The sequence below is a fragment of the Macrobrachium rosenbergii genome, chromosome 51 (assembly GCF_040412425.1).
Source record: "Macrobrachium rosenbergii isolate ZJJX-2024 chromosome 51, ASM4041242v1, whole genome shotgun sequence".
Taxonomy (NCBI): domain Eukaryota; kingdom Metazoa; phylum Arthropoda; class Malacostraca; order Decapoda; family Palaemonidae; genus Macrobrachium; species Macrobrachium rosenbergii.
This window is the reverse complement of record NC_089791.1, coordinates 31638905-31662127: the sequence shown is the minus strand read 5'-3', so window position 1 is coordinate 31662127 and position 23223 is coordinate 31638905. Positions and strand designations below refer to the sequence as shown.

General features: G+C 38.5%; 2 protein-coding genes across 2 annotated transcripts; both read right to left on the bottom strand.

Annotated features, from left to right (window-relative positions):
• Positions 1-1043: 1043 nt before the first annotated feature.
• On the bottom strand, positions 1044-15910 carry LOC136833286 (kielin/chordin-like protein). The gene is made up of 13 exons (XM_067095226.1): positions 15546-15910; positions 12516-12668; positions 11015-11240; positions 10697-10882; positions 10113-10298; positions 7094-7288; positions 6422-6535; positions 5657-5857; positions 4811-4924; positions 4092-4292; positions 2904-3053; positions 1952-2116; positions 1044-1289 (listed from the first exon to the last, which is right to left on the bottom strand). Exons 1-13 carry the CDS (start codon positions 15679-15681, stop codon positions 1232-1234), a joined length of 2085 nt encoding a protein of 694 aa, XP_066951327.1. The 5' UTR covers positions 15682-15910; the 3' UTR covers positions 1044-1231.
• A 1701-nt stretch (positions 15911-17611) lies between these two features.
• LOC136833285 (ficolin-1-like) lies at positions 17612-22053 on the bottom strand. The gene is made up of 4 exons (XM_067095225.1): positions 21924-22053; positions 20754-20993; positions 19857-20248; positions 17612-19266 (listed from the first exon to the last, which is right to left on the bottom strand). Exons 2-4 carry the CDS (start codon positions 20964-20966, stop codon positions 19098-19100), a joined length of 774 nt encoding a protein of 257 aa, XP_066951326.1. The 5' UTR covers positions 20967-20993; positions 21924-22053; the 3' UTR covers positions 17612-19097.
• Between the last annotated feature and the right edge of the window lie 1170 nt (positions 22054-23223).

The following is a 23223-nucleotide window of genomic DNA, read 5'->3' as shown; positions in this document are numbered from 1 at the left end:
AGGTGCAATGACAGAACTATCCCCCTACAGAGGCCTTTGTACTGATGACAGCCATGAATCCTGCTGCGGGTATTCTCTGCTACATTTTAGTTCTTCTTTCTACATTTCTGCACTTATTAGACTTCAAAAATAACTTCTAGATTAATTTATACAAGTTACAGCAATTGCAGACTTTTCACTTTCTCAATGCTAGAACAAGCAGAGGTCCACTAACTTTCGTCTGTGTCAATTTTTTTAAGGTGTGCTTCAGACAGCAACTTTTTATAGTGTCCTTGCATTTTAAGAACTACATAACATTGAGCACACATTTTATATTGCAGCAAGTAATGCCATGGCTACGAAGGCTGTCAAGTCTAATCAAATACCATTATACTATGCACCTCTCCCACATACAGTATCTGATGGTCTTTAAGCCACTGCAACAAGTGACAAGTTCCTATTTTGACAAAGTGCAACCTGAACCTCGGTCAGCACACTGGTTTGATTGATGGAGCATGCATAATACTTTCAATCGGGATCCAATTAGTACAGAAATACCGTATGACCAAAGATAAATTTCCACTCGACATAGAAGTGTGACATTTGCTATATACACAATTTTTATGTCACTGTTGAATTAATATATGACCTTTCACCTAAATATACTAACCTTACTGTACATATCAGATACGTTAGTGAAGTATACATTTAAGTATTTTTCAAGGTCACAGGTATATATGACTAGATTTTCCTGTAAGCGTTGGTAACGCTGACAGTTAATTACCCACTTAGTGGGTAAAAAGTTATAGGGATGTAGTTTGGGCTGGTAAGTGATCCCTATTTGACCTTGGCATGATTTTACATAACTAAAATATCAAAGGAACCCATCTTATACTTTGCTCTGGTTTCCAAGAGTATAAAATATTAACTCTTGATTAATTACAAAGTTTAAAAGAAACCAATTTAAACTAGTCTATTGAGTTCAATAAACCTGGAACCAATCAGATATGTAGGTCAAAACTTTCCCAGCCTCTAAAAATAAAAGGAAATTTAAATTACACAAGAATTTTCAACACTTTCTTCATATATTACAAAATTTATAAAACTACAGCAGGACACACCAAAAAAATTCTTAAAACTACTTTAAATACAAATAAAATCTAACCTCTTCATTTATAAGTTAAGATGTAAAATGGCAAATTGCATCCAAGTAAAAATTAAAAATCCAAGACAGTAACGCTGGGCAGTTGCATTACACAGGTATGGGGATTACCAACTCCGATTCATCTCCGATTTCTGGTGCACTTTTACTGAAATGGGAAAATATATCTGAGTTTGTGGATGCATTAAAAAAGTTCATATTTTGGAATTTGGAAATGAATTTAGAATAGGATAGAATATAGAATTTGGGCCAAAGACCAAAGTCATTCAGAGCTGAAACAGAAATTGACAATATAAAGGTTTGAAAGGTGTAACGAGGAGGAAAACCTCTCAGTTGCACTAAGAATCAACTGTTAGGAGAGGGTGGAAAGTAAGATGGAAGAAAGAGAATATGCACAGAGGTACAGTAAAAGCAATGAAAGGGATTGCAGCTGACAACCGAATCCTTACAATATTACTGTATCTTTGCTATATCTGACTGACAACTACCATTTCTAAATTTATGAAAAACTGAAGCAAAATATTTGTACAGTTCATTATAGGTTAGCAGTGCAAGTGGAATAAATTCTGAAGCACTTACTTTAAATCAACTTACAAGAACCTTAAATTCTGCAGCATTCACTATTAAATCAACTTTTATATAAGTCCTCTTTTAATGAAATATAAAATGGTCAAGACTACAGTCATCCATGATTAGTCAATTTTAGAAAATCTTGAGTAAAGCAAAATGAGAAAATTTAATTACTACCCCATACACTCCAGGATACTGCTATTCAAATACAGTCGCTTGAGGAGAAGATACTGTACTTACGGGCACTGCCACTCAAGGCAACATTTTCCCTGGGGCAACACCAAGCTGCAACTGGCATACGGCCTTGGGCTTATTTCACACCGGAAGGGCTTTGACACGATTCCTTCCGCTGTGCAGTTGTGCTTAAGACAATCTTGTATCCACGTTGATCCAACTTTGCACGTCCTTTGGAAATGGCAAGTTTTAGTTTTACGTTGGCACTAACAGCAATGTCAAGGTATGTACGGTACCTCAAGAAAAACCATTTTCATCAACTTCAAAATCCCTTTAACTTTCACCTCCGAATTCTACACAAAATTTATAGTTGCTTTCTAACAGCATGGATGAGAGTTTAACTTTCATTTCTTAATTCTACAAAAAAAAAACGTTTAGTTGCTTTGTATAAAAATGAATTGGTTACTTTCTAGAGACAGAACTACCCTTAGGAATCATTAATTCCTCAAGATGCTCACTTCATTTTTTTATTGTAACTTCTATGAATTTAAAAAATTCTTCCCAAACAGATTTTCAGCAAAAAATTTCAGAACAGTTGCAGCATTAACCCATGATTTTAAGATGAAACACTTTCTTCCAGATGTAGTACTGTACAATGCTCTGTATACAGCCTGTACTTGAATACCATGCAGTTCCAAGGAGCACCATTTTTATATATTTGATTTGGAGAAGAATAATTTAAGGTGAAACTTGAAAAGGCCTGCCATCAAGAACTTCCTATAAGCATTTATAGGAACTCAAAATTTTAAGTGCAAAGGCTCTAAAAAACAAACCATTTTAACCCCTAGTGTGTGCAATCAATTTTTCCCCACATTTTTTCAGAAACAAAGTCCCGTTTATTGCTTATTTTCTCTCTCACAGAGTATCCTTTACGAGATGTATCATACTGTACAATACATAGGTAGAAAACTAATCTGATTACAGAAAAACTTCTACACCCAGCACTGTAACGCCTTACCCAGTATTGCTTTCAGTTGTGACTGCAGGAGTGACTGCACTAGTGGCTTCAGGACACGTGTAAGTAGCACAGCACTCCAGCGGAGGAATTTCATTGGCTACGCAGGAGCTATTGGGAGGGCCTATGCAGCGGGCTGCTAAACAGTTAGGGCTGAAAGAAGTCAAGATAATTTCTTTAGCATACAAATCTCCCACTGCAAGAGTAAAAGCCTCAAGTAAGGATTTCCCCAATACATTAACCCATCTTGAACTGCAGTTTCCATAATCTACAATTAAACACCACCATAATTCAGTAATTTGTTTTATGAGATCATTAATCAGTGTCAATAACACAGTTGGTCATTCTCAAATGCTCCAGCTGCTCTGGAGCCGCAAACTTCAAAGCATACTTGTACATGGCAAGACTTCACTCAAACTTCCCACTAAATGTCATTTTTCCTAAGTAATCTGGAGGTGTAAAGACTACTGTAAAGTTACTCCAAGCTCCAAAATTAACATCTTTTGTTGATGTGCCAGTCATTTTACATTATGAATCAAGACCACCACCTGGTGTTTCTATTGTAGTATTCAAGAATACTTCACTTCAAAATTTTCTATTTATAGCAAACACCTTTAAACGCTTTGTTACCCTGAGCTACTTTTGACAAAGTGGTTACCCCCATCAATCTTATTTCTGTTGCCTGCAGTGTAATGCATGCAATTAAAAATTAACTGAAGAATACTGGAAGTAGAGATAACACAAAGTTCCCATCAACCCAACACCAAGTACAGATGGTAATCTGGCCACAATGCGCCCAACTTTATGCAAATTCCCAAACACACTCACCCATTACTCCATAGGTCACAGGCAGTTTGCCTCTAGCATTTTGGCCATTCTCATTAGTGGCCATGATTTATCATTGTCTTCACTCTAAAAAAATTCCTTATTTATAGTAATATTAGTCCCAAAACTTGATAAGCAGTGATCATGGTATTGCTCAGTCAAGTAGGAAGTACAAATAGGAAGTACGAAGCTCTTCCTCTTAGCGGAAAATCTATTTAAGTGCTCTCCACTCTCATTGAGAAGAGGTTAAAACATCCAATAACTTTCATTTGAGAAAGAGAGAGAGAGAGAGAGAAAAAAAATGGATGGTAAAATGCAGAACGTTCTTTATTTAAAGTTCATATCAAACAAATCCATTATACTTACCCACAAATCCACTCAGGACAACATTTCCCCGGAACTATGCCAACGATACAGTTAGAATGAGGTGGATTCCCAAGAGCACGGACTGACGAACAGGTAATCGGGGCTTCGATGATGTTCCCCTCCTCCACACACTGGAAGGAGGTGCAACCCCTTTCCCACTTGCTTCCTACGGCCCGGAAGATTCCGTTGACATCCTTGCAGCTTTAGGTAAGAGAAAGGAATCCCTTTTATCAAGCAATTCTAGTTAAGATACAAAATTGTACTCCTGCTTTATAATAATAATTCCCACAAAATTTAGTCTTAATGAGTGCCTAGCTGACATTACCTCAAGTTTTATACAATCTTATCATGCCTATAAAATTAGTAAAGACTAAGTCTTAGAGTGATGTGTACGTATATTTTAGCATTATAAACCACTGGGAATGAGCTGCTTAATTTGTGAAAATATCAAGTCAAAATTTGGGTTCTGAGAGGTAATCGAGCATCAACATGGCTACTTCCTGATCTATTATATTCATCAATATTAAAGCAATACTGGAAAGCATTGCTTTAAAAGGGAATGGAGGAACATCACTTCCAAAAAGTTTAAACCTTCAAAGACAGCTAATATGCTAAGTGGAATCTCCAATTCAGTACACCTCCCATATCTTCAGTATTTCATGAAAACACTGCTAATTCAACAGCTACTCATACCCCAATTCAACAAACCTCACCCTTACCCTGTACGATTTGTAGGACACGTGTAAGTTGGACAACACTGCAGAGCAGGAAGGTCATTTGCAACACAGTCTTTACCAGGAGGGGCTGGACAGAGCAGAAGGTGACAGTCGGGGCTAGAATACGCAGAAAATCATTTGAGTAAAAAGTTTTACAGTGAACAGGTCCCCGTATTCGCGGTCTCACTATTCGCGGACTCTCATATTCGCAGATTTCTCTGTGGAACGTTATCTACCCATTATTCGTGGAAAATTCGCCCATTCGCGGTATTTTGCACCGAGAAATATTCACTAATTACAGTATTTTCATATTTTCATGACTAAACGCACTTTTTGTGATAAAACTATTAAAATACTCGGGTATATGCATTTAGAGGGTTTTTGCGTTTAAACTATCAAAATAGGCAGTTCTAAGTGTTTCTAGAGGGATTTTAAGTATTCGTGAATTTTACCTATTCGTGGGGGGGATGCAGCACGCATCCCCCATGAATAAGGGGGGTTACTGTACTGTTAGCTACAGAGGGATTCAGATACTGCTGATTATCAGATTCAACAGAAGACAAACCAATTAAGAGACCAGGGTACTCTGAACCACTAAATTCATTCAATATTCTGCATTGAAATACATGAAAATTTCAGTTGAAAATCAAATCACAATGAACCATAATTCTGGGCTTCTTGTCATATTCGAGCCAAGTTTCTGAAGTAATAATTACTACCAAATACCTGCAACCACTATATGCCACCTTTTAAATATCCACTGCACTACTGAAATTATTTCAAAATCCGAAAAATCCAATGCTTACAATTGTACAACAGGCAAAAAACAAAGCGAAAGAGGACACTAACCCACAAATCCAAACAGGACAACATCTGTTTGGCGGAATACCAATGATGCAGTTGGCATGTTTTGGTGCGCCAAGATCAGCGATTGAAGGACAGGTAACAGGCACCTCGATGATGTTCCCTTCTTCCACACACTTGAAGGAAGTGCATCCCTTTTCCCACGTACTTCCAACTGCTCTTCTGTTCCCGTCCGCATCCACACAGCTTCAGGATGCAAGAGAATATTGTTACTTGGTTAACAAGCAAGAGCTTTTCTCAAAAACAAAATATTCCTCTTGATGTACCCCCAGCATAAATCAATGCATGGGATGAGAAGAAATTTGGAAACTGACAAGTCTTTTTAAACCACACAAAATTCACTGACTTCAAAAGATGGATCTTTCCTGGATTGTGACCCCAAGGGTTTTCGGGGGTCATTGTCTAGGACTTAAATTTCTTGGGGGTCATCATCTTTATGGTATTTACAGTCTAAGTTTTTAAAGTAACCCCCAACGGACTTGTACTAAACACGCCACAAAGGTGGATGCATACCGAGTTAAAACTCTTGGGGGTCACTACCTAGGAAAGATCCCAAAAGACTACACGTCTAATCTTATACTCAACAACTTTGCCAAACCTTATACTTGTGCCTAACCTTTTCATGATCATAAAAATTGGTCAATTTTCCTTTCCTCATCCTTTCTTGCTCATGGGAAAACTGGAAAATCCTACGTCTATGTTACTGGTGAAGATTAAAACATCCAATTAACTAAAGGAGGAGACCCTTACCCTTTGATGTTATCAGGACACGTAAACGTAGCGCAACACTGCAGAGGTGGAATGGTATTTGCAACACAGTCTTGTTGAGGAGGACCAGCACAGCGCACGAGTGCACAGTTTATGCTGAAATAAAATGCAAGGTTTTAATTGATTATCCAATAAGTATTTCATAAACTTCCATGTTCCAGGGCAGTTTCACAGGACTGATGTAAAAATACTCGTAATGAATATTCCACGACAGGCTACTGCCCTTTAATACTTAATGCTCTCTAGCAAATATTGAAAATATAATTTTGAGAAATACAGTAAGTTTACTGAGTGGTCACAAACTTTGCAAGATGAAGAAATATGGATGTCATCCACTTTCCACAACCAATGCATTGCAGCAAATTGTTGAATGTTCCTACAGAATAACAGCAATTTATTATATAATCTGCACAGTTTTGCTATAACTTTGAGCTGACAACTGCTCTCCACCGATATTTTACACACTGAATACTAAGCTTGTTTCTAAAATGTGCTTAAAAACAGCTATTGTGTGGATAATCTCACATACACACCATATAAGAATACCCCAAGTGGCTACCACACAGGGCTATTAGGCATTATGTAACTAATTTCATAAGCAATGACCAAGATCCACTATTTATGGTTAAAACCAAAAAAAGTAAGCACACTTACCCACAAACCCATTCAGGGCAGCATTTTCCAGGAACAACATCGACAATGCAGTTGCTATGCGGGGGGTTGGTAAGGGGATAATCAGCGCAGTGTAAGTGACCTACAATGATTCTTCCATCAGCACACCTGAATAATGTGCAGCCCCTCTCCCACGTACTCCCATTTTCATGCCTAATGCCATTTGCATCCACACAGCTTTCAAGGTAAATCAATCATTAAAAATTGGTGACAAATATTTTAGTAGAATTAAGAGCAGTTTTTAAAATCTTTCACAACTTTTTCTTAAGATTCATTATAAACTTCGGCTTGATTTCAACAGATTGGTACAGCTAATCAAGTGTTCCCACAATAAACGTGGAACAGTAATGACTGCTAACAGGCTTAGCAGGCTAAACCAGCTAAAGGCTATCTACTGCACACCAAGGAAAAGAGGTACCCATCTTTGACTTGACATTCTCTAAATGTACCAGTATCACATAGTTCCTCCTCCTCCTCCTCCTAATATTGCACAAACTACAGGAGAATTAACTATCTACCCAGGCCCTCACCTTGCGTTAGATTTTCATTTTGGATCAACAAAGCCAATGCAATTTAGTAATAATATCAAAGCCAATGCAATTTAGAAATATTAAAAAGACTTTTCATGTGGGAAAAAAAAATTCGTGAAGATTGGTTCTGTAAACCACGATGGCTTTCAGCACACCCACACAAAGAATTACTCAAAATGAGCCCTTTATATTGCAGCATCTTGTTCTTGTAAGGTTTTGAAGTTTACAGTACTGGGTATGACACCTACAATACATCAGTCCATCTAAACCACAAGTTCAACAGCACTATTTCCCTATGCAGCATTTTTTCAGTACCCATTCAACCACCATTCTCGGGGCGATTTCTACACAGCGCTGAAAATGCTATGCTTTCTTAAGCAAGCTAATAATTTCCATTATATCTATTTTACTTGTATAGTTTCCTAAATGAAGACTACCCTGTTGAAAAACCTACTTCCCCTCGACTAAGTAATGCTTATAAACTTTTTTCAAAAGTTACTAGAGGTCTTGGAACATTTAGTAGCCATCTAGAATAATAACTCAAGGACGAGTGTCCAGTAACTTTTACATTTCACAACCCTGATTAAGTATTCCAAAGTATGTTTTCGTACTGCCTCTACCAAAGACGAACTACTGAAGGAGCCTAAACAGCTACTAACCCACAGCATATTTCTGGGCAGTATTTGTCCTTCCTGGTAACCAACTGGCAAGATGCATTTAGTCTTGGTGTATCTGGGCAATCTTTTATAAAAGATTGCATTTAGTCTTGGTGTATCTGGGCAATCTTTTATAAAAGACTGCATTTAGTCTTGGTGTATCTGGGCAATCTTTTATAAAAGATTGCATTTAGTCTTGGTGTATCTGGGCAATCTTTTATAAAAGTTGCATTTAGTCTTGGTGTATCTGGGCAATCTTTTATAAAAGTTGCATTTAGTCTTGGTGTATCTGGGCAATCTTTTATAAAAGGTGCATTTAGTCTTGGTGTATCTGGGCAACCTTTCATAAAAGATGCATTTAGTCTTGGTGCATCTGGGCAATCTTTTATAAAAGTTGCATTTAGTCTTGGTGTACCTGGGCAATCTTTTTATAAAAATTCCATCAAAGTACACACGTTGATGATGCATGGTGACCATGTTTCATTTGTGGCCCTTTAATTCCTTGACTATCAATACACCTCCGAAGAGCAAAACATGTTAATGGTTGCAGCACCAATCCCCAGTGTTAAGGATTTGTACGACCATTCATTATGTAGCTTTAGTTTCTATATTTGCATTCTGTTTAGTAGCAGACTAACATGCACCACTAAACAGCCACATAAAGACCACTTAAACTCTGTTATTCTTTATAAACTTTGCCCATTGGTATATGAAATAACCAAAGCTTAAAACTTTGCAGAATGTGGGTAGTATGATCAAAATTATCAACACTAGACTTTTACACAACATGACGTCAGAGTGTAACAGTATACAATGTACTACACAAGAACTTCATACCCAGTGACGGAGGTTCAACATGCAGTATTAGAATTGTACATTTAATATTTAGAGGTGCACCAAACCTAAGTTTTTGGAAAAAAATAAGTGCTGAAAGTTTTGGCTAGCATTTAAAAACTCAGAAAATTGTTCCATAAGAAAGCTTCAATGCAACAAGTGATCTTTCATAACCAATGCTTAAAAGCAAAGTATTTCAAACCTTTGTTCCAAGTCAAAATTTCACTGAAATACATGTACTGGATCCCTGTTCTTACTGTAAAAGTAATACACAACATTGATGGACTTAAAATCAAAATAAAACCACCATATCAAACTTAATATCATGCCTGCAGTTGCTATACATACACCCAGAAGGAAACCTAGTTAATATAAGGACAAAATACTTCATGCTGAAAATCCAGATTCCAGAGGTCGCAGGTTTGAACAATGCTCGTTTCCCTAATTCCAGGTTGTGTTTGTTGCTCGTTAAGTCACTATCAGCCAAACAGCTCCTATACCCCAACACTGAACCTAAAACTTTCATTCTTAACCCTAACCCTGTCTCCTGAAGCTACAAGAATCTGTATATTATAACGTATTTTGTGAACAATTATAATTGTGGAAAATAGCAAAACTCTCAAGAATACAGTACAGTAATGTACTGGCATTTCAATACTTACCAAGACAAGAAACTACCCATACATTAATATACTGCTTTAACTTTAGTCTCAAAATTTTAGTTCCTCTCAAAAAAACGGTCTGATAGTTTTTAACAAGTGAACAGAGATATCTGGATTATTTACACCTAGTCTTTTTCAACTTCCTGTGACAAAGAAAAAATTTTTTCAGAGTTTCCATAATGAGTATTCAAGGTACTAATTTTGACAGTCTTCTGAAAATGGGCCAGTTTGATCAGTAAACTAAATTGTGGAACATACAGCAAAATGCACAAGATAGAAAAAAGGCATAATTTCACAAATTGTTACTTAGAAAACTCACCCACATCTCACTACTGGGCAACACTGCCCTTCTGGTGTGAACAGCTCACACGAACTATTCAGAAGAGGCAACGGTGGACAGTCCTCAATTCTAGTGATTACTCCCTGGGCAGTACATGTGTGTACAATACATGGACCTCCCCATTCTTCATGCAGCTTCCTCTCTACTCCTTCAGCGTCAACACAGCTAGAAATTAAGTTAAACAGATGAGATGATACAAAGCAATATGGTGCCTGATCCAACGGGGTGTTCAGGTGTTCACTCCAAGGGTTACAAGCCAATTGCCCTTCAATGTTCTCATTGCTCACTGACAAGAAATTAAGTTCATACCAAGTTCCAGCAACCTTTTGACACTTGCTCCCCATCAATTTAATGTCTCGAGAAAATTATTACACCCCTTTTATAACAAAATCTTTCAAATTCCTTTGGCAAGTTATGTAAATATTTTACTTCAAAACACGAAACTTACCTAAGATTGATTAGATCATTGTTATATTGTACAAGTATACTCTTTAGATTTCCAAGCCTGCTTTGCAGAAAAAATATGTGCCCGAACAGGTAAAAATTTTAACATTTTGACTCACCCACAACTGACAACAGGACAACATTTCCCCTTAGGTGTGAAAAGCTCGCAAGAAGCGTTCAACTCCGGTGGACGTGCACAATCTATAATGCTGGTCAGTATTCCTCGAGGTGAACAGCTGTAAAAAATGCACGGGCCTCCCCACTCTTCATTAATTTCACGACGTTTCCCATCATTATCGACACAGCTGCGGTTTGCAAACGGTTTAAATTTGTAACCAAGTCTACTAAAGTCTACTAAAGACTTCTAAAGGTTCCAACATACTTTCAAGAACTTAGCAAAACCTATCAAAGTTCACCTTATGCACCAATAAACTTACAACTGGTCTGAACATTTCCATGTGGGGCAGCAGGGGCCTGGAATTTCCTCACAGGATGGATTTGGTTGTGGCTCACATGCCACTGGAGCTGGCTTGCAGTCAGCCACTTGTCCAGCAGTACATTCACAGTGAGAACACCCTGTTGGCATCCAAGTCTCGCCGACTGAACGAACTACCCCGGACTCGTCAACGCAGCTTGTGTCGTAACAGTCCTCACACGGCACTCCTCCAAAGTACAGTACAAGGATTTAGGTTAAATGGTTTAGAACAAAACCTCTGACAGCACAGTCTTGTGTCCAATTGCACAATACAGTATCCTTGTCACATTTACCACAGTTAACAAAAACCATTACTGTACAGTATACTGTACACCAATACCTTAGAAGTTTTTGGCAACTAACTAAATTTCTCAAAGATTATTATGGGAAGCAAGCCTAGTACAAACAGTTCGCCTGCAGTTAGTACCCGTTAAACTAGAGCAACCACGAAACTGGACCAAATACTAACATCCCATAAGACTGACAATTCTAGAGCTAGGCTAGCTACCTGATATTTTAAAAAACTGTATTTTTATAATCTAAAATATATTTAATGCATACGAAACTGCACAGACAAGATAATTCACAAAATATGACAGGAAGGCTCATATCTCTTAGCGCACTAAGTACTGCACTGTACCGCAGCTCCCATTATGGAGATAAGGATGGGGGAACTTAGTTTATTTGCTATACTTGTCAACCCCTTTGCTACTTTGAGTTTACTAGTCAAACAGGTTTATCAATAAAGCCATTATGCTTTCCAGTCTATTTCACAAGTTTTTTCTTTAAAGTTTATCACCACAAACCTATTCATGGCTGTCACATGGAGAATTCAAGTGGAATAGAACAGAATATAGGATTTAAGCCAAAATATTTGTTAATAAGGTTTGATAGAAGATAGAATATAGAATTTTGGCCAAAGGCCAAGCACTGGGACCTATGAGGTCAATCAGTGCTGAAACAAAAACAGACTATAAAAAGGTTTTGAACGTGTAACAGGAGGATAACCTCACAGTTACACCATGAATTAACTGTTAGGAGAGGTGGAAAGTAAGATAGAAAGAGAATATGAACAGGGGTACATTAAAAGGAATGAAAGGATTTAAAGATTGGGGCTGAAGAACCACTGCTAAGAACCTTCAGGAATGCCTACAGTGCAGCACATGAGTTTCACTGATGGTACTAACCCCCTATGGAGGAGAATGCAGGTAGCATTTGAAGAGCAAGGCAATAAGCTGTAGGTCCCATTGCTAAGTGACCAATTGGTTCTTAGCCATGTAAAATAAGTCTAATCCTTCAGGCCAGCCCTAGGAGAGCTGTTAATCAGCTCAGTGGTCTGGTAAAACTAAGGTATACTTAACTTACTAAGCCCAGAGAAATTACAACCTATGATGACAGGGGCTAAAGGGGTTACCAAGAGAGGCCTCTTGTACAGCATATAGTGGAAAACGCTTCAACCTCACCTTTACAGTCTTTGGGTGTCGTCCGTACGTGAACTATCACAGCAGCTGGTGGATTTCTACTTTCATCAATGGCACAAACAAGATTCACGCACGATTCTTCAATGGCCAATACAACACTCCCGGGTTCGTGTTTCGTTCCATTGAAACAGCATACTGCCAAAAAAAAAAAAATTAAACTGGCATATAACATCTGAATATATGGCGTACTTTTGTAAATAACAGATTTTCAATTTATTCCAACCTTTTCATCAAAGGATCAAATTAAATTAAAAGAGTAACCTATCACCCAAGGTTCCAGTACTAATACAGTCTAGTCTGTGACTGTGCTGGATAAAATAGGGCAGATAACCCTTACATTATACTGTAAACTTACTTTCATCCTTCTCATAAATAATGGCCAACGCAACAAAAATAAACTAGTACTTTACTGTTATATCTTCCATTGAACCTCATATATATTCCTTTTGAGTCATTCCTACATACAGAGGTTATATTCAGGACAATGCCACTATTTTAGGTCCATATACTTATGCAAATGGGTAGAACTAAGTTATAGGTACACGGCGGGTATTTAGCAAATGGCGGTTTCTTATAGTATTTTGGATGCTTATTAACAATTTAACGTTAATTTTTGGTCGGTCCTTTACAAAATTCCTTGAACTCTATGAGGGGGAATCCAGGGTTTCCATACGCGATCTTCACGAGACAGAGCGCCGGTACGTCTGTTTCGAATGGTTCATATCCCGTCTGGCAAGTGCAATAACTTGTTAACGTATGGGTAACTCCCCATTGCCCCGGGCCAGTACTAAACACGGCGAAGGGAAATTCCATTTGGCCGACAACAAACAAATGCTCCGCCAGTATCAGAAGCCCTAAAAAGTGTTGAAAAAACCAGTTTCCAAGGTACTGCACTTGCCGGACGGGATATGAACCATTCGAAACAGACGTAGCCGTGCTCTGTCTTGTGAAGATCGCGTTAGAAAGCCCTTGTTGATGGACTTCAGGGGACAATTACAGGTTAATTACAACCGACCGCCAAAAAGTAACGAATTGTAAATAAGCAACCAAAATACTATAAGAAACTGCCATTTCTCGCCAAATACCCGCGGTGTCTCTATTACTCAGAAATACCAAAAACTCAAAATATTTATTTATAAGGTTTGATAGAAGACAGAATATAGAATTTAGGCCAAAGGCCAAGCGCTGGAACCTATAGTCATTCAGCGCTGAACAGGAAACTATTATTATTACTAATATTCAAAAGATAAGAAGGCCAGTGGGGCCACTGACTTGAAATTCAAGCTTCCAAAGAATACGATGTTCATTTGAAAGAAGTAACAGCAATAAGGTTTGACAGATGTAACAGCAGGAAAATCTTGCAGTTGCACTTTGAAACAACTGCTAGAGGGGGTGGAAAGTCAGATGGAGGAATGAATATGGACAAAGGTAGAGTAAAAGGAATGAAGGTGTTGCAGAAAAGGGCCGAAGGGATGCTGCAAAGACCCTTAACTAATGCCTACAGTGCACTACGTGAGGTGCACTGATGGCACTAACACCACCCCCCAAGGGGATAGGAAATTTCAGGATGATTGGACCACATTATTTTTAGCCGTGAACCTGTTAGGCCATCACAACTCTAGACCAATTGAAGCTTAGGCAGCAAGACATGGCAGCAGCTCCTTGGGACACCAAGTTTAGTACAAGCCCCTCGGGATCAAAGTATTATATAAACCCATTTCGGCCATTTGCCAGTTTGGATGTTACGGCCTGAATGACTTACAGCCAAAACGACAAAGACTCGAATAGCCTAGGATACGTTAGGTTAGGGAACATCACTCCAACAGGATTTGTGACAGTCCTTTGGCGAGTTAAAAACACTGAGAATATGGACAAAGTAATTTTCCAAACTACTGCTCTCGTACTTTTGGCATTTTCGACCATTCTCGTTAATTAAAGCAATTCATTCTTATTATGGATGCCTACGTAGATGGGGGGCGTCATATAGTCTGGTCTAGGTTACCCCTTAACTCTACAGTAGTATGCATTTCAGAGGGAATACAACCTGACCTGCCCTAGGCTTTCTTTAACCTTACCGCGAACGCAGTGCCCTTGCCTGGCCTGGGAGGCTGGGGATTTTGCTCCCCCCGCCTTTTCTATCTTTTGGTCCCAACGCAAAAAATGTCCACAATTCCCACTAGGGTACGCCCATCTGACATAATATACGGTAGATCTCAGTAATAGATACACGGCGGGTATTTAGCGAGAAATGACAGTTTCTCATAGTATTTTGGTTGTTTATTTACAATTTAACGTTATTTTGGGGGGGTCGGTTGTAATTAACCTGTAATTAGCCCCTGAAGTCCATCCAACAAGGGGTTTCCACGCGCGATCTTCACAAGACAGCGCACAGATACGTCTGTTTCGAACGGATCATATCCCGTGCGGCAAGTGCAATAACTTGTTAAGGTATGGTACCGTCCCCCCGGGGCCGAGTACTAAACACGGCGAAGGGACATTCCATTTGGCAGACAACAAACAAATGCACCGCCAGTGTCAGAAGCCCTAAAAGTGTAGAAAAACCAGTTCCCAAATTATTGCACTTGCCGGACGGGATATGAACCGTTCGAAACAGACGTACCCGTGCTCTGTCTTGTGAAGATCGCGTGTGGAAACCCCTTGTTGGATGGACTTCGGGGTTAATTACAGATTAATTAGACTCGAGCGCCAAAAATGAAAGGTAAATTCATAATTAGCAATCAAAAAACTGTAGAAAAAGTCAAGTTATAGTGCCGTCGGCGACGCGGAGCTACCCTATAGTTCTACCTTTTTGGAATGTAATCTTGACAAGACGCAGCACCTTAATGAAGATTATCTGAATTTCGAAAGGTAACGTGACCCATACATTAAAAATAACAGCGGCCGAATTAATATAATAATAAGACACAGCTCAATAAAGAATATTTATCTGAAATTCGAAAGAATTAATACATACATTAATAATAACAGCAGACTAATTAATAATAACCTTACCCGGGTCATCTAAAGGAATCAGTCGCGCCAAGGCAATTAATTTTGGTAAAAATAAACACACGATAATTAAACGGTTCAGGTTCGCCCAAGACATCTTGAAAGCTAAGTGTAGACGTTCTTCGCCATAACACAGCATAACTGTCACTGAGCCGACGAAGTTGACGAACTAAGAAACAAACAAATCACTTCAGTTCGAACCGCAAAGCGAGACACTGAAAAGAACGTTGTCCCCAATACAACGAGGGGAAATCTTTATTCACTAGCTCTCGAATTTAACAGAAATCATAATAAAATTAAAGATATTATTTTATTTTCTTTTTAAATATGATCCGTAATTCCGAGCGGAAAAAAAATGTTTTATAATCGCAGCTATTTTCCGAGGCTTCGAACTGTTCGTTCAGTGTGAGGCAGCGAACATGTCCACGAGGACGCTGAAATACGGGAGTTTCACTTTGTTAGGTTTTATATACAGCCCTCCATAGGGATAAATCCCTTGTACGTTTTCAAAATAAGGTGCTTCTTATATTTTATTATTGTCTTTCAGTGTTTTCTCGTCAGTGTCATAGCTCCTGCAGGATAGGAGAGTCCTTAGTTCTTTTTTTAAATTTGCTTTCTTCTTATTAAAATGCCTATTAGTCAAAGCCACGGCCCTTATTATTTTTCACCTTTGACACATATTCTTTATACACTGTAAACTTATTGCCATCATATGTTTTATGTTTAGTACCACTATGACCTTTCTTTACACAATTTTTACGCTTTGAGATGTTGCTAGCACGTTCATTTGATTTGTGATTTTCACCACATCTAGGTCAAGCTTGGTCATTTCAAATGAATACCAGTGACAGTGCAGGCTTCCATGGATGGCCATTTCTTAATTTACGCTCAGTTACCCTCAATTCATTTCACATGTAAGCATTAAATACCTTTTCACATAAGATAAAGAATAGCTTTTCGACGACAAGAAGAGATGTACGATAAAATACGCACTCAGGGCAATGGGATGGAAGCAAACAAGCCTACACCACAAAATACCATCACACATAAAGAATTAAAATCAAAATGTGCTCAACTTTCCTCGGGGAAGCGGTTAGATTGAGGCTGCCGCTACCACCAGAGGTAAACAACAAAACTTAAAACAATTAAAATAAATAAATAAACTAAAAATAAAAAGAGAGCACCATCTTCAAGCATAAAATAATTAGCCTACTTGAGACCAAAATAAAAAGGAACCCAACCTGGGGGGGGTTACTTGGACGGGGCATCACCCTAATAAAGGCCAATAGGCCAATGAAATGTAATTTCGTAAACAAAAGGGAGGGAGCCACCGCACCACCAGGAAGGGAACCAAGGGGTTAAAATCTATCTATAACGACAGGAGACAACTCCAACCGATAACATGGTATACACCAGGGGTTGGCGTCATAATAAGACCTCAATATTTATGAAAATACGAGACCAAAACAGCCAAAAAAAGAACAAAAACCCCACAAGAAGATGGTACATAACTTAGAGATGGAAAAGGTGCTCGAATCAATTTGTAGAAAATAATCCAAATAAGAGGACGAGCACACAAAAGAAACGAATTTGTCACGTGCTAGAAAATGGAATGTTTTTTAACGGCTCACCGCTCTATTCCGGGGGTTTTGATAAGGAGAGATCTTTCATTTATTTCCGTGTTTCACTCACCCTTCTTTATACCCGACGAAGTAACCCCAGCTTTCCTGATATCTAGCATTATTATACCTAGAAATTCGTGCTGTAATGGAATTTCACCGGCTGACACGGGACTGGACTCAGAAATATTTATTTTTCCTACAGTGAGTCGAACTTTCATTTTGGTCTCCAAGGTTGAACGAAGATAAGGTGTATACATTTAATAATTACGATATCACACGAGAACAAATCAAGAATTAGGTTTTTTGTTATGAAACTTCATTTGTGTGAAAAGTAACAATTTTTTTTCTTTGGTGCATCTTTAGAGTAGTCGCCACAAATCACATTTCTCTCCCAGCAGAGTTTCACTTGTCGACTTCTAGGTCTAAAGAATAAAAGACTGAATAGACTATGTTTCCGGGACATTTATTTCAGCCTAGAACAACAATGATAAAGCAAACCAAAGTTACTTGCGTGTGTTTCATCGATCCGTGACTTTCTAAACAGAGGTCTAGCTCCAGTCAAACCAAAATGATTACGAACATGGCTGTCATTAGCTACATTGCCAGACTTCTTCCCGACTTATAATCCGGCTACAGATAATCTGCGTCCTCCAATTCATAATCCGGCTACAGATAATCTGCGTCCTCCAATTCGGGGTTCTTTAATCCGGTCATAACATCCTGCTTATCCATCCCAAGGCCTTCCCAGAAGAAAGAGACTGTTCCGGAACGCAGATTCCTGAGATGTATGCTAGTACCTCATCAGCCCCGGTTTTTTTGCCATGCCCCTAGGTTAGGTTAGGTTAGCTTAGGTTAGATTAGATAGGTTAGGTTACGTTAGGTTAGATTAGTACCTTCAAAGTGATTTGCGTGTGAGAAACATAATGAGATAATTTTCAAGAAAATTCTATAGTTAGTTTTTAGGATATGGCGTCCCACTTTTTTCAGGGAAAGATTCCAGTACTCAGTTACATCTCGGGAAAATGCTTCTACGACAAGGCCAATTTGATTTGCAATTTTTGAGGACCAACAACAGCATTTTTTTTATCACAATGTATCATTTATTTTCATCAGTGAATCTGGGCTAGATACTGGGAATTTGTAAAATCATTTAGATAATCACAAACTAATCAGAAACGAAATCATCCTAATCCTACCCTGTAATCAAAAGTTTAAAGTATGAGTTCAAATTTTCCTTTACTGTAATTTTTTCTACTTTAAATAATCCTTTACTCATCATGAAATCTCATTCCTTTTACCCACTTTACGTCTCCAGTTTTAGAAACGCAGAACAATAGTGTCAGGCTGTTTACCCTTTCTGACCAGGTATCAGGAAGATAATATGGCAACATTCCTGCTACATCGACAAGCCATCCCAACTTAGGTCAAAGGCAGGGGCGTCATTTGGGGGGTGCTGAGGGGGTCAACTGTCCCCCTCAAGATTCAACTTGCCCCCCAAGCCTCAACTTGGCCCCCCTCACCCCCAAGCCCCAAGAAGTAACAGCATGTTTTCTTTTTAAATGTGCAATCATAAATATATAAAATTTCTCAGAAATATTATGTTTCTTGATCTTTGTCTGTCTACTAGCTACCAGTGATGATGAGATACAACATATAGTAGTGGGAGTATATAATTTTTGATGAAATGCCTTGCTCGTGTGGCTTCAAAAACACATGAAATAGCTAAAAAAAAAAAAACTCGGCTTATTAGGCTTGCTTTGCTGGCCAAACCGTCTTTGCCCCAACAAAAATCTGAAATGACACCCGTGGTCGAAGGTTTATGAATCAAGTCTGTGAAAAGCTGCCACGTTGAAAACATACACGTGTTCGTAGTCATTTCGGTTTGACTACAGACCAGTTGGTGACTTCCGACGGATCGATATAGGTCCCCCTATTATTCATAAGCCGGTCTGATCTTCATTTCCGTTAACTTGAGGGAATAATTCATCCCATGCCAAGCGGCCCATTCAACCCCATTGGCATAAGACTCGTGTCGCCCAGAGAGATAGAGGCCGTTCAAGTTGCTGCGATGACAGTTGCTGTACCACCAGGCACCTGAATACCTGTGAATCAGTCAAGAAGATATTTTAGTTTGCATATTCACTTATGTATGCATATATATATATATATATATATATATATATATATATATATATATATATATATATATATATATATATATATATATATATTTATAATATATATATATACATATTTATATATATATATATATATATACATATATATATATATATATATATATATATATATATATATATATATATATATATATATATATATATATATAAATGCAAGTGGATATATATATATATATATATATATATATATATATATATATATATGTATATATATAATACACACACATAGTGGATATAAATATGTATATATAAATAAGTGGATATATATATATATATATATATATATATATATATATAAATAATCAACACACAATCACGTGTGGAACAGAAATAAATTTCTGACTCACGTCGGGATCAAACCCAGGTCTCTCAGGTGAAAGGCAAGACTTGTGTGGCCTAGTGGATAGCGCCCTTGCCTTTCACCTGAGAGACCTGGGTTCAATCCCGACGTGAGTCAAATTTATATATATATATATATATATATAATATCTTACTCCTCAGCACAGTCTTGTGTGGAATCATCAAGATCTCTGTCTTTGGTCGAGAAGTAATGCCCATGGTGATATGTGAAAGAGTCCCCGGCATCGCCCGAGTACCCGTTAACCTCCATCAGGAAATATGAGACCCTGTCGTGCACGTAGAAGAAGCGGTAGTGGGCGTGGCGCCATTCGCCCTCGAAGTCGTTCAGGTTGAACAAAATCTCGTTATAGGCTTGGTCCGTCAGCGCGTGGATGTGGTCCAGGCCCAGCCAGAATTCTCCGTTGAGGTTTCCGAAGCCCAGGGCGTATTCCATCCAGGTGAGATAGAAGTCCTGCCTGGGCTGGATGTCGTCTCTTCTCTGGATTACGGTCCATCCGCCTCCCCAGGTGTCCATGTCACATAATACCTGTGTCGAGAGAGCGGCGTGTGCTGTTAAAGCCCTCGTAGTGACTTCTAGCTTACCCAAGGCAAGCCTGTTATTTAAGGGAAGACTCACTGGATAGTTGTCGATTTCATAAATGTAACAGAAGAAGAAGAAAATGACACGTAAACGAGGTGAGGGTAAATTTAAAGGAAGCGTCCGCATGGATATATCGTTTTTTAAATATAATTTATCGGCTAAAGTGTAGAAAATGCAGTACAGGTGAGATAATCTGAGTAAATTACCGAGATACTGAGAAATTTGCCGCCTTTTGCCAAATATTTTCACTTTAATTTTCGAGGGGCTGGAACTAGATACGGTGTCCCACAGAGCTCCTGCAAAGTTAAGTACCAGCTGCTCGGGGATTTGAGTAAACACTTAGACTAAGATGGTGAATTCCTCTCAATCTCGGTTATTTTCTCAGGTTATTTCACCTGCATTGCATTATATGCACTCTTTCCCTTTACATCTACTAAGGCGAGTCTCAAACCTGCACTGGACGGTCTGGGAACCTGTCGTACGGATGGACCGTGTAGATACCACTGAGGGTGACGCCCTGCTGCAGAAGTTCGAGGCAATTCCGGCCGAAGACATCTTGAGACGAAGAGGCACCTTGGCTGGGAACAGAGGAGATAGCAGAGTGCAGCAGCAGCAGCAGCAGCAGCACAAGAGCGATTAGAAATGCCACTGGCGACAGAGCCATCCCGAAATGAGAGAGTTTTGCTGGAGTCTGCGAGTAAATATAACGAAATGGATGCGAGTAGAATTGCAAATAAACAGCATTTGTGAGCCGCAGGTATTCAGATTTGAAAATAAATCACCGGTAGATATGACGGTTATTTCTTATACAACCCCAAAGTTCCCAAATACGATCTTAATTCACAAGTTTTCAGCAATAATAAAAACAGTTTTTTGGAAATAATTTTTAAAAAAGGTTTTTGACACGAAGTCTCACACGTCAGTTAAGTGCTTTTGTTTTTTTTAAATATTTACATGACAGAGACTCCTGCCATCTGCAGAAATCCTCAGCAACACAGATCTAAAAAATAAAAAGCTACAGAATAAGTTGTCCCTCTGAAAGAGAAGGCTTTTACTTTTGATAATTTTAATTTGATTAAAATGGTCTTTTGACAAATACTTATCACGCATACTGAAAATCTCCTTCAAACCCAAAATACACTTATTCATAAGTTTCTTACACCCCTCCTTTCTAGAGAGTGAGAGAGAGAGAGAGAACCAACAGCCCAGAGCCATAACACAAGAGAGGATGGTTGTGCTGACTGACATCAATGCAAAGGTAAGTGATAGAAAAAAATATGGAGTAGCTGTTGGGTTTGAGAATATCTGGTCTGAGAAGGACATAGCTGCTTGGAATTCATGGCTGAGGTGGTAAGCTCACGTGGAGAGAATGGATGACAAAAGAAAGGCGAGTGGCACAGTGTGTGTGTGTGTTAGGGTCGTAAACACGTTGCCGGTGAGCCTTCTGTAATGGTATAAGTTACCAGGGAATTTTTCTGCACAGAGTTCATCCATGACACTGCAGATAAATAAATATATATATATATATATATATATATATATATATATATATATATATATATATATATATATATATATATAAAGAAACGACCACTTTAGAACGATAATGAGTTTAACAAACCTTGGAACCTCAGGCGAAGCTGTACTTGAAAAGTTCTCGGTAATATGGTCTCACTCTTTCTACCAATGGCCGCTGTTTAACAGTATAATATATATACCTAGCTTTGGAAAGGTTGCAAAAAATTATCTGATAATGATTCTCATTATTTCGTCTTCTTTATCTTCTCAGTATTTTTTATTGGGGGAGATTTCTTGGAACGCAGTTATACGATTTCCTTGATAAAAAAGAAATCTTCGTCTTCTTCTTCTTACTAAATAGGCTGCAGGAAATGAAAGAATGCGTGTGTATTTACCGAGCCGTTGCAGCGGCTAATTTTCAATGCTGTCGAGACTACGTTGTCTTTTTCTTCAATAACCAAACAGACAAATTTATTTGCAAGAGAAACTCGACGCATCCTGGCTCAGGACTTTAGGAAAATATTATAAACTTCTTACGGCTTTGACAATTCAGGTTAAGTTTATTTTGGTGCTATATATCCTATTATATTCACGTTTTCACGTTCACCTCCGAGGTGCTAGGACTAAGCATGTCGGAGGCTCCTAGGGACACCATGTTTAGTACTAGCCCCTCGGCGTATATAACAAGCCTTTCTATCACAAACAGTTCCTACACGGTCATTAAAATTGTATTTACACCCCTTCCGTAACTGTCCCAGTAAGAAATGACGTTCACTTTCCAAAACTTGAAAGAAAGAAGGAATTTCCACCCGTGGGCTTGTTTGAAGTTCAGAGAGGAAATGAAAGGGGTACCTCTGTACTGGTGCAGTCAACTACCCACCTTACAGAAGCTAAGCATTCATTCACTCACAGAACTCTTACATTTTATAAGGTCTGAAAGGTGTAACAGGAGGGAAACCTCGCAGCTGCACCATGAAACAACTGTTAGGGTGGAAGGGAAGGTGGAAGAAAGAGTGTATGAACAGGTGCAGTAAAAGGAATGAAAGAGGTTGCAGCTAGGGGCCGAAGGGACGCCGTAAAGAACCCTAAGTAATGCCTACGGTGCACTGATGGTGCTACCCCCCCTACGGAACATTCCATTTTCAAGTCTCACTTCGTGCGAGCTCTATATGAGCATAAATGCTGTGGCAAAGAGTGAGACTACACCAGGATTTTCAGTGTTTGGTTAATATCCCAATATGGGATTTAACTTAGTCCTATTCAATCCAGGAGGAAATAAGATTTCGGGTTCATACGACAGCAACGACAATTGCAAAGTTATTTGAGCATTTTGATATTACTGTCCGTCTTTCATAAGCACTTATGAATTCGTAATTATCTGAATAAAAAGCCACTGGCAGTTT

Coding starts and splice junctions, on each gene's coding strand:
- LOC136833286 (XM_067095226.1), bottom strand. CDS start 15,681: ATGCTGTGTTATGGCGAAGAACGTCTACACTTAGCTTTCAAGATGTCT. Junction 12,669..15,545: donor GATTCCTTTAGATGACCCGG/GTAAGGTTATTA, acceptor TTTTTTTGGCAG/TATGCTGTTTCAATGGAACG. Junction 2,117..2,903: donor ACAACTGAAAGCAATACTGG/GTAAGGCGTTAC, acceptor CCATTTCCAAAG/GACGTGCAAAGTTGGATCAA.
- LOC136833285 (XM_067095225.1), bottom strand. CDS start 20,966: ATGGCTCTGTCGCCAGTGGCATTTCTAATCGCTCTTGTGCTGCTGCTG. Junction 20,249..20,753: donor TCCCAGACCGTCCAGTGCAG/GTTTGAGACTCG, acceptor CTCTCGACACAG/GTATTATGTGACATGGACAC. Junction 19,267..19,856: donor ACACAAGACTGTGCTGAGGA/GTAAGATATTAT, acceptor ACTGATTCACAG/GTATTCAGGTGCCTGGTGGT.